The 15,164-nt window shown below is 33.3% G+C and overlaps 3 protein-coding genes across 5 annotated transcripts; 1 reads left to right on the top strand and 2 right to left on the bottom strand.

Annotated features, from left to right (window-relative positions):
- Nucleotides 1-142: 142 nt before the first annotated feature.
- LOC142552666 (GDT1-like protein 4) lies at nt 143-4,503 on the bottom strand. 2 transcript variants are annotated; one of them, XM_075662425.1, is made up of 12 exons: nt 4,294-4,502; nt 4,118-4,186; nt 2,594-2,653; nt 2,457-2,504; nt 1,665-1,750; nt 1,523-1,559; nt 1,399-1,446; nt 1,144-1,212; nt 1,024-1,068; nt 866-927; nt 620-692; nt 143-423 (listed from the first exon to the last, which is right to left on the bottom strand). In XM_075662425.1, exons 1-12 carry the CDS (start codon nt 4,312-4,314, stop codon nt 352-354), a joined length of 690 nt encoding a protein of 229 aa, XP_075518540.1. In that variant the 5' UTR covers nt 4,315-4,502; the 3' UTR covers nt 143-351. The 2 variants fall into 2 exon arrangements, with proteins under 2 accessions (XP_075518540.1, XP_075518541.1); XM_075662426.1 differs by lacking the exon at nt 2,594-2,653 and having other exon boundaries at nt 4,294-4,503.
- Nucleotides 4,504-8,676: 4,173 nt separating this feature from the next.
- LOC142554374 (homologous-pairing protein 2 homolog) lies at nt 8,677-10,483 on the top strand. The gene is made up of 6 exons (XM_075665041.1): nt 8,677-8,815; nt 8,890-8,915; nt 9,148-9,415; nt 9,776-9,846; nt 9,926-10,114; nt 10,262-10,483. Exons 1-6 carry the CDS (start codon nt 8,788-8,790, stop codon nt 10,358-10,360), a joined length of 681 nt encoding a protein of 226 aa, XP_075521156.1. The 5' UTR covers nt 8,677-8,787; the 3' UTR covers nt 10,361-10,483.
- A 1,031-nt stretch (nt 10,484-11,514) lies between these two features.
- On the bottom strand, nt 11,515-14,903 carry LOC142552667 (protein NRT1/ PTR FAMILY 3.1-like). 2 transcript variants are annotated; one of them, XM_075662428.1, is made up of 5 exons: nt 14,760-14,845; nt 14,637-14,688; nt 14,278-14,495; nt 13,342-13,901; nt 11,515-12,533 (listed from the first exon to the last, which is right to left on the bottom strand). In XM_075662428.1, exons 3-5 carry the CDS (start codon nt 14,446-14,448, stop codon nt 11,648-11,650), a joined length of 1,617 nt encoding a protein of 538 aa, XP_075518543.1. In that variant the 5' UTR covers nt 14,449-14,495; nt 14,637-14,688; nt 14,760-14,845; the 3' UTR covers nt 11,515-11,647. The 2 variants fall into 2 exon arrangements, with proteins under 2 accessions (XP_075518543.1, XP_075518542.1); XM_075662427.1 differs by lacking the exon at nt 14,637-14,688 and having other exon boundaries at nt 14,760-14,903.
- Nucleotides 14,904-15,164: the final 261 nt, after the last annotated feature.

Genomic DNA, 15,164 nt, shown 5'->3' on the forward strand with positions numbered 1-15,164 from the left:
TCTTCACTTCAAAAGGTACACGGGTGAGTAAATTTTATGAAACTTTAGATGAGGAGAAAATAATGCTTCGGAAAGGCAAGTTACGTTGGAAATGGGTCTAGGACGGAATAACTCGAGTTCACCGGACATGACATCATCCCACTTCACATAAAAATATAGTTTTAAATTTTAAATGCGACATCTGTTCGATGTTATAATTTAATTCAATGTCTAATCATGTTTACAACAATATATTTCGACAACAAGAAAAGGGTAAATATTTTTTGTCGAGAAAACTATTATAATGATGATGAATTAGTTTCTCCCGTATCTGTCGTGTAATACCGACCTTCGATAATTTAGGAGTCATCGTCATGGCTCCACTGTTGCAAGAAATGATTGAATTCCGAAAACAATGAAAAGAACTCCAGAAGAAAGCGAAACCTACATCAAACATCGCATTTTGTTACTTGTTTTTTTTTTTTTTTGTTACTTGTTGCATCTACCAATGCTTTATAGTGGCCTGCCCACTAGCTTAGCGAAGATGTATTACATGTATAAAATTAAATTAAAATTAAGAGAAAAGCAGAGCTTTATTTTTATTGTTAAGGGAAAAAGAAGAGCGATTTCGGAAACTTACTATTTTCTCAGATATTTGTTTTGCCAGGCTCTTTCCTCCTAGGACAGCAGCAGTAGTACACAAAGCTTGTCCACTAAAAGATACACAAACCAGACCAAACAAGAGTGACGTAAGAATAACATTTTTTTAACCTATTAGATCACCGAATGAAGGTGATATCTTAAAACTCGCATACAAGAAAGTACAAAATTTTATCAAGATCACACTTCATAAGAAAGTGAATAATAGGGGTTCGTATGAACTTACAGGATTCCTCCAAGAACAACACCAAGAGGATTCTCATCTGCAGCCAAACCAATTGTGGCAAGCTAGCAGAAAAATTTTCTTATAGTTAATGAAAGGGGCAAAAGTTATAAATTTTTTTTTTTATCAAACTTCTTTTTCTGGTTCATAAACGTGCTTACTTGGCTCTTATCGCCCCATTCACCAAAGAATGTGATGGAAAAGGCCTGCAAAAACAGAACAAAAGATTATTCTCTTGTTGGTTTTTGCTGAATATGTTTGATGAAAATAACGTGGAGAACCTTCAATAAGATTGGAGAGAAGAATTGAGCGAGAAAGGGGCGACTCTGCTTTTTCAGTTTATCTGAATCCTGGAAATGCATGAATAGGAAAAAAATTTATAGGCATTCAGAAAATGCTCGAACACAAAAGGCTATTAGAATACATGAAAGAGATCCTACGCTTTAAAATGGAAAAATCATCCACTTGAATTATAAAAATATTTATGTAATATGTTGTGTTACAATACTACAATGGGAGGTTGGCTTATGCATTACCTTATCATTCTTAGTAGTTTCCCCACCATTAACTTTCACATCGCCATTCTGGTAGTACCGAAAATGTGGTATTAGTGAAGTTTGAGATTACGTCAAGGGATTTTATATCACATAAGAAACTCACCAGCTCTTTTTCAACTTCGGCCAATTCTTCAGTTTCCCTGTCACGGAAAGTGAATCCAAGTTGGATTTAAAAGGATGGCGATAGGACAATCCTTGAGTATAAAAGAAACAATAGTTAGAATTATAAGACTATAATTCAGTACCCTCCGTTAAATGCATCCCACAAAGACCAGAAACCAAATCCCAGAAACAATAATGTTGTGACATGATGAGTCCACTTACGGGAAATCTGCACAGATACAAATCAAGGACCAAAATACAATAGCTGTTAGCCAAATAATCCATGAAGAATGCAAACCAATATCACAAATATAGAGACAAAATTCTTTAATTGTGACATGTCATACTTGGAGGCTAGCAAGCTTATTACACTAGGAAAAATTGTATAAATTTTACAAGCCAGTCATGGCATTCTAACAAGAACATATTCATGTCGTGAAGACCATGAATACTGCTGTATGCCCTATTCCGCTGTTTTGAATTCTTCGTGGACCACAAACTCAAAAAAGTAGGCTTCAGTCTCATGGCGCCATCCGAAGATAACTCTGCTGGCAGACTTAGCCCCAAGATTCCCCTATGGTAAAGGGGAAAGTGCATAGAACATCAAGATTGAAATAATACCCATTTGGGCAATTAAACAACGTGTAGAAATTGATATAGTCATACAATATCAATTGGCTTCTGTGAATTATGAAATCTAATAAACACTGTATTTGTCAATAATATCATCACTATGAATAGATTATTGATAAGCCAAAAGAGCTTCAAGGATAGATGTGATCCACTGGGAGAAGAAAAAAAAAACATATTTACTATTTGTTGGTACTTTTACATAGTATAGAACTATGAATTCAAACACATTCCAGATGTTCAAATTATTTCCACGGGGTATATGACCAGGGAGCATAAAATAATGTTCCATCGAAACCATTTACCATATTTGGAGCAGCCCATCCAACTACAGCTGATAAGATAGTCATGACCTACAAATAAGAAACTTGCCGTAAATTCAGGGCCTTGAGAAATTATTCAAAATCTAAAACATGAGATGAAGAAAAGATAAGAATTATACAATCAAAGCTCCAAGGCATCCTGACAACACAAGTCTTCTAGGGTGGCGCATCGCCAAGATCTGAAAACAAGCATTGATTTGCCTATGGTCACCGTTTTTATTCCTCAAACACAATCTAAGGATGTAGATTAAATGTTGATACGCACTTTGTTCAAAGGGCAAGGAAATATAAAACATTCTTGATCATTTCATATACTTCTATCTTATGAGATGCCAAAATGTAAGAGCTACTATCTATGGAAATGAGTTGGAGAGATCCTAATATTGAAGAGAGAGAAAATCCGATAAAATAAAGTTACAAAAGCACAAAATTTTATAAATAAATAGTTGAAAAATCAAAGAAACACAACCATTTCTATGTTAATGACCAAACACCAAATTGATAACCTGTAAACACAAAAGTATAGCCCCTTGCTTGTGTAAACGGTCAATTAATAACCACGTGATAGTTGAGAATCTTGAGATCATAAAAATTGCCAGAGAGTGAAACCTCTTTAGATCTTATATGTCATTAAATAGATTTAGCTGATCAATTTCTCTTCAAAAGAGAGAATTAAATTCCAGTCCGTTAGAGGAACAAAAGACATGTTTCAATATTCGCCCAAAACTAGACCACATCTAGACATCCGGTTCTGAACACCATCCAACTTCAAATCCGAAAGAGATGTACAAACTTTTAACAAGATTTTCAAATGACAGTTCAATCCGACAGACAACAGCTGGTAAACAGCTAAACACAGATAAATTTAAATAAAAATATATAAGCACAAGTGTTGTCACTGAAGTTATGCTTGGAGACCTTTATATGATGGGTCAAAAGATACAGATCAAAATATAATTTCTCATACCACATAGTTCTAGAAACAAGAAAGGCAAAAGGAGAAGGAACTTATTCTCTAAAAAGTTGGTAATTGGACTAATAGTCTTCTACAAGAAAACTATAAAGTAGGAATTGATACCCTATCCTGCCTATGTTATGGATTCCATTTGTAAAAGAATGTGATTATCAAATTAAAGAACCAAGAAACAAAATCAGATTCCAATAGATAGAATAACATAAGAGAAGATAATTGAAATGGACTGATAAAATAATAAAAGGCCTTTCCATATTGTTGTGATACATCAAAATGCCATCAGGATCTAAACCATGCCACTGCCCTTGTCTGGAACACACATAAAACTCTGATTTATGATATACAAATCAGAAAAGGCTGAATTTCAAGTAAAGGAGGAGAGAAAGCATGGCAGTAGCCTAAACTTAAAGCCCACATGGTTAAATTTTTTGCGTAATTATTGTCCTCGATTAATTTTTCCCGTCCTTGATTCCAAAGAATACAACTATTGTTTGCTTCATTACAGCATGATAGCAAACTATATATGCATCAACGCACATTAATTTAAGCAATCTATCTTAAATACATAAGAGTGATGCAAATCAGTATCCTTAAAACCCCTCGCATAAATTTATCTGATCTCAATACAATTATCGCCGAATCAAAAACTTTCGAACAAAAGTAAACTCACTGCAGCTGCAAAAAACGTCTTGTCTCCTATCTCCGACAACACAGTCATCGCGAGTGACTTTGTGAATCCCTATTAATCACTCACAAAGATAAGATACACAATAAACAAAGTAAAAATCAGACGAATTTGAGTGAAAAAAATTAACTAGAAGGAACACCAAAAGCGCATAATCATACTTGAACAACTGAGAGATCCATTTTCACCGAATAAACGGTGAAAGCAAAAGGAACCCTGAACGCGGAGAGATCGAAGAGCTTGGTTTATGCGGTAACAGTGTGTGTGGAGATATAAATATGCGGGGTGTGGATTACACGTTCACGATGCGAAATAAAATTAAATGAAGGAACTCGAGATTTCTGAAAATTTCCTGTTTGACATTCGTTTGGACGTTTTTCTGAGAGAGATTGAATTACTAAATTATTGATTTTATTGGTTCAAAACAAAAATCGAAAAGAAAGTTTGATTGGTCGATATTATTTTCATGTTTAATCAAATTTAGAATATCATTGAATAGGTTAAATGATATTATTGCCCAGAAAATTATATTTTTTAACAATGTAACAATCATATTATATTAGTTGACAAACTTTTAAAAATTTAGGATGGTGAGAATTAATTTTATAGAATAAATTAATATTTAAGAATGATTAATCTTAATATATTCAAATAAAATAAATACTTTGTTCGCTATGTTTTTTTTTATATATTTACGAATCTTCCATAATCTTAGTCGTTTTTCGATTTTTTTTTTTTTTGGATTCTGAAATATACAATTTCTGATTTATATAATTTTTTTGAAAAGTAACAATAATCAAGCCTAATATCAATAATTTAATTGAAAAAGTGTATTTAGATTATATAAAAATGATATTCTTTAAAAAATAAAAGATACAAGAAAATTGGCTTTTCTTTTCAAAAAAAAAAAAAGGGCTTTTGCTATGTGAAAGGGCATGTGTTTGATAAGTTGTGAAAGGGTACTTGATTGCATTTTCTTATTATTATTATTTTTTAAACAGCAAAAATTATAATTTGTTGGTGGGAAAGTTCGAGTGACTTCAACAATGGGCGTAATATATTTGCCATTTTTATTTATTTTCTTAAAAGTCAACTTTGTTTCTTGAAGAATTAGAACTATTTGTTCGTTCGATAAAGCTCAATAATTAACGTGATGAGGTCATCAATATAGTAGTGATAATCTTGTATATTTCGAATTATAAATATTATTTTTACATGTTTCTATGTTAAATCTTATTTTTCATGTTATCCTAATTTTGAAAATCAAATGGGCACATGGTACTCTTGACAACAATAGATATCCACACACAAATCTCTTGGGTCCGATCTTAGGCTTAAACAGATTATAGGCCCATCTAAATAAACTATGTTACGAGAAGTGATTTTTTTGTCTATTAATTTGGGTTTTGATCTATATAAAGTTTTTGTTTGATCTTGATATTCTAATTTTAAATTTTTGATCATTTTGATTTAATTCTTGACTTGACATCTGACAAGCCATCAATTTTTCGATGAAATGTCAAAATTTTACGATACTATATTATCATTTCCTGTGTCAAATTAGTATTTTTCCATATCGCATCAGTATTTTCAGTCACCAATTGGAATAAAAAACTGAAAATTAAAATTTAATGTACCAAAACTACAATTTAAAACTTTAATATATCAAACATAAAATTGAACAAGTTATGGTCCAAAAACTATTTTATATTTTTTAAAATACTTGCTATGTATATGCTTTTTATGACTTCTAACAAACCTCATATGTTTCAAAGCGATGCATGTGAAGAATTTAAATGTATGCTCACGTCACGATCTTGAACAATTTAATGTTGACTAGGTTTCTTGTGAGATGATCTCACGAATCTTTATCTGTGAGACAGGTCAATCATATCGATATTCACAAACAAAAGTAATACTTTTAGCATAAAAAGTAATATTTTTTCATGGATGACCTAAATAAGATATATGTCTTACAAAATACTACCCGTCTCACACAAATTTTTTATTTTAATGTTTATATTTGTCAATTTTGTTCCTTCCAACATTAATTAATTCCACGATATTCCACGGTCAAATGACCACCAATATGCAGTTCTAGGTCAACGCCGTGGCCGCTGAGTCCGCCGCACGTACCAGCTAAGGAGCTAGCTAGGCCCTCACTGAAAAAACTGAAATCACCGACAGATACGGCATTCGATCGATGCTATTGCTTAGCTACTATACCGCCTTTGCAGAACCAAGTGCTCTTGGCAGGTTATATTTTATCTAACTTTTTGATAATGAGTTTACTTGTACTATATACGCAAAACATAATTATGATGAACAATGTATCAAACTCATGATTTTAAAATCTTCAAATACACACAATGGGAAAATTTTATTTTTTGCACGCACAAAAATACGTGTGTGTGTGTGGCAAAACGGGTTCGTCCGACCCAACCAGCCAGAGTCATTTTTATAAATCATGTGATTACTATATAAAAGTCATATTGGATTGCTTTTCAATAATGAGGATAATACTTGACCTATCTTATTAAATACCACAGAGAACGACAGTAGTATTCACAGTAATAAATACTCATCAAATTAAAAACAAGAAACTATATATATATTCGACAACACGAAATAATAACTACAGTAATTAATGGGGTACGTCCTGAAAAGTAAAAATTAGAGGTAACAAAAGCTTGTACATTCTACCCAAGACATTCATGCTTCCCGGCCGGCGGCCACCAGTAAAAATGTATATGATCTCACGCAATACATTGATTCTCCTAACGTGGATCGCATAAAATGTCAGCACGACAGGATGTATATATATCTCATTTCAAAAAATTCAAAAAAAAAGTTCATCTTCATTTCTGATTTAAAAACACATACTTCATCTGTCTCACATCTTCCCTTTTTCGTTTGTTCATGTATCCATGTTCATCAATATTTCATATATTCTTTTCCTAATATATATTAATATTTAATATATGGTCTTGTCATTAACTAACTATTAGAAAGATAACAAACCTTTTTTATAAGCATCCATTAAACTCTAATAAAATTGGAAGTTGTTTCTATAATTGATTTTTCCAATAAATTTCTTGATTTTTGTGAAATCTACGTTAAAATAGAAAAAAAAAACGCACGCACACACGCAGACAGAGGTACATAGTACAAGATTTTGAAATAGTAGAGCATTTACTAGCAGTAGCATTTACTTAATCTATTTATCTCGGATAAAGTCTCCTAATTCCTATAATATATAACAAGGTGATAATGGTTTTTTTTTTTTATCACATGTTAAATTTTTTGTATGTAGATTGGCCCGAGCTCCACATTATATTGATACGATCATTCCATATTATATTATTTTTGTTTAAATATACACTGAATTTTGATATTTAATCATCAATATTTCGCATGTGAACATTTTTAGCAATATGAGTTTTTCTGCTATAGAAGAACAAAAAAAAAACAGTGAAAAAGATATGTATTAATTTGAAGATCCTTTCATGATGGATCCCTCTGTAATCACAACTTGTCGCCTTATATATATTCCTTTTGTCGTTGCTTCTTCCAACCACTTTCAGCAACTCACATAGTGAACGTCTAAACTGCAGAATGCATCGTTTCAGTGTACCTGTCATAAACTCTACTTCTGATATCACCAATTACGATACATATAATTTTCCCAACTCTCCTTTCTATCTCAGGTTACCTTTTATGTTTCTTTAGCAGAATTATATGAATATATACATTAATACATGTGCTAGCTGTGCGAGTATGTAATCTCTTGATTCTTGTGTATTTTATGTTTTCGTGGCGGTGTTTTTTTTAATTGTGATGCAATGCTTTTGCGGCTTAAATGATTTAAGTTGTGTGTGGATACAAGTGACGAAAGTGGTTGGATTGAAGGATGCTTTCCAAATCTCGGAGACCTTGAACATGGTGCTGTAGATGAGTTTGCTCGTGCAGATGCGGTCAACTTCAGCATATCTAGTAAGACGCTCTCTAGTTTTCTTTTAATTTTGTTCAAAAAAAAAAGAAGAAGAAGAAAGAAAATTGTTCATTATTATTTTTTATCGAATATGAACATGACGATGAAATATAATTGAAATCGTGAAAAACTCATATTTTTATAGAGTAGTCTAAACATCATATTTATTTTGATTAAACCACGGGATTTATGCAAATTATATCCATTGTCTATTTTATATTTATTATAAATTAATATAATTATAATATTAGTTTAGTGTAAATTAAACCACGTAATTATTTGCAACCTAATTTATGAAAATTCAAACTTTTTATTAATATTTTTTTTATTGATGATTTAACTATCTAAGTATATATAACATTAAAATTTAAAACAATATTTCCGATGTTTTAAAAAAACAATACTTTCGATATATGCATTCCCACATGACCCGCTATTGTTTATGGAAACTGTACAATTTTAATGCCTACGGTTCCCTCCAATTTCAACTATAATCGCTACGACAGAGATGAGTATCGCTTAAAGGGTAATTTGGTCACAACATTTAAAATACGTCAGTCTTATACAATGGGCGGGAATGCTTTGCTCCGAAATTTAAAAATTATCTGGAACAGCAATTTTTCTCCCCCACGAAACATTTCCAGTTCTCCGCAATCTCGAATCAATGGCGCCCAAATCGGATAATACCGAAGGTAAGTGGCATATACTGATCCAATTCTGCGATTTGCTGATAAATTTTTATTTTATTTTCCTTGCTTGTTTTCAGGAATCGTGCTCAACTTCGTAAATGAGGTGAATCTCGTCTATTTCCTTTCTAATTCTTTTAATACTCTCAGTTCACTCTATGCTGAATCGTGAATTTATATGGTTTCTCTCTGGTTGAATATGAGGTTTTGCTTTAATTTTAGCTAGTTAGGTTTTTTGGGAATGTTTAGCTGGATTTGTCGAACTTACTGACTTGTTAATAATTAAAAGGTGTCACTATGAATATTCTTCACAAAATTATTCGTGTCATTATATGCAGCAAAATAAGCCTCTTAATGCCCAAAATGTGGCTGATTCTTTGCAAAAGTTTAACCTAAAAAAAGCTGCAATTCAAAAGGCTTTGGATTCCCTTGCTGATGGCGGGAAAATATCATTCAAAGAGTATGGCAAGCAGAAAATATACCTTGCTAGACAAGACCAGTTTGATATTCCAAACAATGATGAGCTTAATCAGATGAAAGAAGAGAATGCCAAACTGCAAGAGCAGCTAACCGAACAGAAGAAAGCTGTTGCTGAGGTCGAGGGAGGTACACATGTTTGCTCTTCATTTTTTTTGTCCAAGTAAAGAGATGAATGGGTTTGCAGCCTGCAATTCTCAATTGGTTCTATAGATATGAATGTAGCGTGAGTTTATAAATAATCCTAATAACATCCAAAGTAAAGTCTCCCTTTACTATAAAACATTTAAGAAATCCAAACTTGATATCTTGTTGGAAGAAGTGTATAATTTGCTATTAAGGTTTACTGTGGGAATTTTCGCTTTATTTTTTCTCTTTTTGTCATGTGTTTCGGAATTTTCTTTGCTTCTAATTTGCGACTTTAATCAAACATGATGTCCAGTGTTTAAGTGTCTAATCTTCTTCTCTTGCATTTATTTACTATGGTAGAAATCAAAGTACTGCAGTCAAATTTAACAACGGAAGAGATCCAAGCCAAAAAAGCCAAATTGGTAAACGAGGTATGGGATGCAGAGTTGAGATTAATGGGTGTTCTCTTTAATATCATCGATGTTTCATTCATGAACTCGTGATTTACAGGTAAATCAAATGGAGGAGAAACTGATAAAGTTGAGGCAAGGGGTTACACTGGTTAGTCCAGAAGAGAGGCAGCATGTGGAGAAAAATTATACAGATATGATAAATCAATGGAGAAGACGTAAGAGGATGTTTAAAGATGTATGGGATGCAATAACTGAGAATTCCCCCAAGAATCTTAAAGAGTTTAAGGTACTTGAACAAGCACTTTGTGTCTTTTCATTGTGTAGCTCGCTAACACTGATGGACCCAAAATACATTGAGTCTCGTCTTCTCAACTAAATTAATGGCTCGCCTCTAGGAAATGTTTTTCTTCTCACAAGAACTATAATTTTCCAGGACGAACTAGGAATTGAGTATGATGAAGATGTTGGTGTGAGCTTGCAGTCCTTTGGTGAAATTAAGCAAAGTGGAAAGAAAAGAACCAGATGCAATTGAGTTATTTTTGTTTTTTTGGCCAAATACGCAAATTCAACTAGAGAGAGTGAAAGCTTTTATTAATACTCTAATGTAAATCGGTAGAGGTTTTAACTTTTAAAGCTACTGGAGTACCCAGTTGCATGAGTTTACCCTTATTATTTTAATGTTTATAATTTCATTTGTTTCAATTTATTATATAAATATCGCACATAAATATAGGAATTAAATGTTTTTTCCTCTAAGCTACATACTCATTCTAAAATTTTTAACCACTTTATTAAGTGTAATTAACTAATGTTGATTCATATTTATCGATAATCAACTACAACTCAGATTAGTCATCTTTAAGCCCAACGAACTCCAACTCATTAGCGGACTACTCGAAGCCAACACCAAACCAACTATCCCTCGTCTTCTCTGCTCACTCATTTTCCCCCATTATATTTTCTGTTGGTCCTCTCAAAATTGACTATCCGACCATACTTCACCTTTAACAAGTAAAAGAATCATTAAAAGTGCAATATTTAACCTAATTACATTGATGGCTTACAATACAAATCATTCTATGAGTGAGAAGGGGAGTGTTAGTTCTAGAGTAAATAATTTTATTCTATCATTTTACGTGAATCTTGAGATCTCCAATCAACAAAGTTGCGTTGCTACTATGATTTTATTTTGTAGGTTTTAAGTTAATTACTCTTGACAAATTATAAACTTGATCTCCATCAAGGTTTTATACAATGGATCCGTTAAGTTATCTTATGATTTCACTCAATCAAAATGATTACACCATTTAAGATTAAGTTCAGCACGTTATTATGTATTAGGCGTACACGGCCACACCTACTATCAATAATTTAATTTTTTGTCTTATTTTAACATGGTATTTTATCTTAAATATGACACCCTCACACTTCGAGGTACATTTTTAAAGTACACAAACTTCGAATTATATAAAGTCCTAATTCGGATTCTAAGTGGAGGAGAATACATATCCCTTGCTATTTGTAATTTCGTTAAAACTAGCGAGATTTATGATTTATACAAAATTGATGTTTATGTTTCAGTTTGAAAGTCCTTCCAATATATACGTTTAGATTCAAGAATAGTCGTATGATTTGTTTGTGCAAAAGCCTTGTCATAGTTATTTCAAGGCCGGTTGACTCGTCCCCTCCAAGAAATAGAACTATAGTGTTCTCAGCCATCATTTTAAAGACAATATAAGACTTACCTTTCATCCTGAATTCCATACCTTAAAATCTCATATTAAGAAAAACTTTAATTCCAAAAACTAATTTCCCTTATCTAAATATGGCTAATTATCTCAATCCCATCTTCTGTCTCCCTTTCATGTTCTTCTTTACGAACATGAAGCGGCTTCAAAGTGTAGAATTTAGCACAAAAGACATAGTAAACCAAGTTCACCAGCTGCAGAAGTGTGATCAACCAGTAAAAGTACTCCAACTTCCCTCTATTCAGATTATTATCCGGCAACCAATTTGACCCATTTGCCCCTTCGCTGTACTTGTGCACAAGAATAACCAAAAGGGTACTCGTGTAACTTCCCAGAGAAATGGAAAGCCAGAAAAACGCAGTTGCTGTGCTTCTCATACTCTCTGGAGCCTGGTCATACAAAAACTCGAGGTGCCCGATGGACATGAAAGCTTCCGCTATCCCATGGAGACTATACTGCGGCAGCAACCAAAACACCGAAATGGGAATTGTTACTTGAGGTTTGTCGATCAAACCATTCGTTAGAGCGGTGTTTTTACGTCGGATTTCGATAAAGCCAGCTGCAAGAGTCGCTAACAGCGAGATTCCGAACCCTATTCCCATACGGGTTAGAAAAGAGATTCCTCGCTCGAGGCCTGTGAATTTACGAGTCAAGGGGACGAAAAACTGGTCGTAGAATATTATGGTGGTTAGCATGGAGACTTGAGTGAACACTGACATGGATGCAGCTGGGATTTGGAAGTTTTTTGTGAGGTTTCTGTTCATGGACTTGGCTTGTTGGAGGGAGAATGTGTTTTGCTGTGCTGATGCTGTGATGAGGATGATTCCGGCGGCCCAAATGGGACCCATTCGGATCAGGGATTTGAGTTCTTTGACCCGATGGGTGGTGCTGAGTTTCCACAGGTTGGGGGCTTTGGGGTTATCTTCTTCTGTTACAATGCTCGCTTTGTCCAAGAACCTGAATTTGATTTTGTTATGTTAAACTTAAATTTTCTGTAACTTTTTAAAAATATATAACTTCATATGTTCTCAATTATTTTAAGGAAATATGAATATAGTTTCATGTTTAACTATATTCAAAAGCCAATTTTATTGTAAAGCTGTCATTTTCATAATTTGCGTTTTGTGCTACAAACACCAAACTACGAAATATTCCAAATTTTGTTTTTTATTTTAAAAAAAGACCTGAGGATTTTGTAAAATGTAACCAAAAATTATGAAACTATTCAGGTGAGGGTTCTTTTCGAAAATAAAATTAGCGTTTTCATAAAACTATTTCAATACATAAAACAATTAAGGGTTTTTTAATAAATAAATAAAAAATAACAAAAATATCAATATAAGAAATTTTATTGTAAAACGGGGTCCAAGACCCGCTTCCCAAAAAACCCAGCCATTTTTTTTTACTATTTTTAAAATTTCTCAAATGATATTTTTAATTATTAAAATATTTGAAACTTTATTTTCACAAAATGTTATTATTAATTTATACATATAGTAAATAAATCAAATTTTTGTCAAAGAAAAAATAAATCTATTATATTATGAGTGTAGTAATAAACTAAGAATAATAAAACTAATAATATCGTAGAATAAATTAATAATAATAGCATTAGAAATATTAAAAATAACGGTGTTAACAAAATTAAAAAAACATTTAGTAAATTTTACAAATAACTCACTCCATATTGTTTGCAAAAAAACATTAGGTAAAAAAATTGACAAAAAAACATTGTTGAAAAATTTACTGTAATCAAAAAACTCACTCCATATTTTTTGTACGAACAAGTTTCCCACCAAGAGAGATAGCAGCATCGATCTCGTCATCGTCATACAACAAACCAAGATCCGACACCATCGCAACCTTCCTCTTCTGGTACGCCGCTACAACCACCTGCAGCAACCTCGTAAATGGGCTGCCGACTGGGTCCATTTTCCGGTATAAAGGGTATCCAAATATGAATGCAACAATTGAAATAGCCATTGCAACAGTAGGGATACCAAGTCCCCAGTCCCACCCAATATTATCCTGAACATAAACAATCACAGTATTTGCCACCAAGATTGATGCCCCCATACAAAAATAGTACCAGTTAAAGAATTTCCACGTTCTCATCTTTTGCTTTGGGTCGTTTTGATCAAATTGGTCTGCCCCGAACGAGACGACACATGGCCGGATTCCACCCGAGCCAACTGCTGTTAGTAACAGTGAGAAATAGAGTATTGCCAGTTGCCCGGAATCAGCCTCCTTGCAAGAATCACCGTTTTTGCAAGGTGGGGGACGTAAGTCGGGTAGAATGGTTGACATTGTCAATATGATCATTCCCTGTGTCAAAATTAAAAGGCATGTGTTGAACTTATAACTTCCTGCTCTGCTACTATATCAAGTAATTTGGTTTCCAAACTTGTACAGATATGTCCAAGATTTTTCGTGTATGCAGAAAATATATTTAAAAAACACTGAAGAGGAATGTAAAAGTTTTGCATTTAGGAGTAGGTCATGGTAAGTATACCTAAAGTGAAATGTTTCATACTTTTAAAAATAACATAGGTTTGTTACTGTTAAAAATAGACTAAATTATGCAAAGAAATTAAATCTTTCAGTCATCCTTACCTCCATAGCTTATTGGTAAAAACGTGTACCAAGTTAAGTAGGAATTAGTTGTCATAAAATGCCTAAGAAATGGTTAATGAAACTTAACTAATTGGTATATTAATGAAGCAATTGTTATGGTCCAAAATCTTCCAGCGAATGCATCAGCGACGAAGGCTCCGAGCAACGGTGTCATGGCTGCAGTCCCTCCAAAGTTAGTGAGAGTATTGGCTGCCTTAGTGAGTGGCAGATGTAGTTGGCTTGTTAAGTAGCTTATCATGTTTGAACTAAATCCAACCACAGCCAATTTCTCACATATTTCATTTGCTGCACAATTACAACATGCACACCAATCAGTCCCCCGCCATTTAATATGTGTGTGTGTGTGTGTTTGTTGCATGCGAAAGCTCAACAGAGAATGTGTTGGTAGGGAGAATCGAACTCGTGACCATTTGGTCGCACGCTCACCTGTCCCCACCAACTGAAACTCCCAGTTAGGGCTTATGTGAGTTTGTCTTTCCTGTATATGTGATGCTCAATGAAGAATCAAGAATTCAATTAGATGAAAGCTTGAGGAGTAAGCAATCTTACCAAATATAAATGGCATAGTGATGATACCACCCTGATTGTTTTTGGAATTTCGGCTCATTATCTGTTTCATAATTCCCTTATTTTGATGCAATATTTTGTTGATTTCTTATGGTACCAAATGGTCCTTAAAAGCTCAGTACTTATAGGCACGCATGGTGTAATTTTTGTAGGCAGTAAGCAGTGAACTTGTGTGTACTGTCACTTTTAGCTTTATGAAGACCGATCCATCCATGAAAGATTAGGCCATCAAGTCTTCAAAGGTTCTAGGTGGAATATTTGAGATTTATATTGCTTTAAATAAAACAAAACAGGGGAAAAAAAGTTCCGGTTTTTTCTATTACTGTTGGTCGATATGGGAATGCCGACTTCTGGAAACCGGGATCCCTAGACTAGGCTTGAGTCTAG

This window comes from Primulina tabacum, chromosome 8 (assembly GCF_025594145.1).
Source record: "Primulina tabacum isolate GXHZ01 chromosome 8, ASM2559414v2, whole genome shotgun sequence".
In the NCBI taxonomy this organism is placed as follows: domain Eukaryota; kingdom Viridiplantae; phylum Streptophyta; class Magnoliopsida; order Lamiales; family Gesneriaceae; genus Primulina; species Primulina tabacum.

What these genes read in the sequence shown, in the direction of transcription:
- LOC142552666 (XM_075662425.1), bottom strand. Translation starts at nt 4,314, where the DNA reads ATGGATCTCTCAGTTGTTCAA. An exon ending in TGGGATGCATTTAACGGAGG is followed by an intron (nt 1,560 to 1,664) that starts GTACTGAATTAT and finishes TTTCCGTGACAG; the next exon opens with GGAAACTGAAGAATTGGCCG. An exon ending in TCTCTCCAATCTTATTGAAG is followed by an intron (nt 1,069 to 1,143) that starts GTTCTCCACGTT and finishes CTGTTTTTGCAG; the next exon opens with GCCTTTTCCATCACATTCTT.
- LOC142554374 (XM_075665041.1), top strand. Translation starts at nt 8,788, where the DNA reads ATGGCGCCCAAATCGGATAATACCGAAG. An exon ending in TGTTGCTGAGGTCGAGGGAG is followed by an intron (nt 9,416 to 9,775) that starts GTACACATGTTT and finishes TTACTATGGTAG; the next exon opens with AAATCAAAGTACTGCAGTCA. An exon ending in AAGCCAAATTGGTAAACGAG is followed by an intron (nt 9,847 to 9,925) that starts GTATGGGATGCA and finishes CGTGATTTACAG; the next exon opens with GTAAATCAAATGGAGGAGAA.
- LOC142552667 (XM_075662427.1), bottom strand. Translation starts at nt 14,829, where the DNA reads ATGAAACAGATAATGAGCCGAAATTCCAAAAACAATCAGGGTGGTATC. An exon ending in CTTCATTAATATACCAATTA is followed by an intron (nt 13,902 to 14,277) that starts GTTAAGTTTCAT and finishes ATTTTGACACAG; the next exon opens with GGAATGATCATATTGACAAT. An exon ending in GTTCGTACAAAAAATATGGA is followed by an intron (nt 12,534 to 13,341) that starts GTGAGTTTTTTG and finishes AATCAAATTCAG; the next exon opens with GTTCTTGGACAAAGCGAGCA.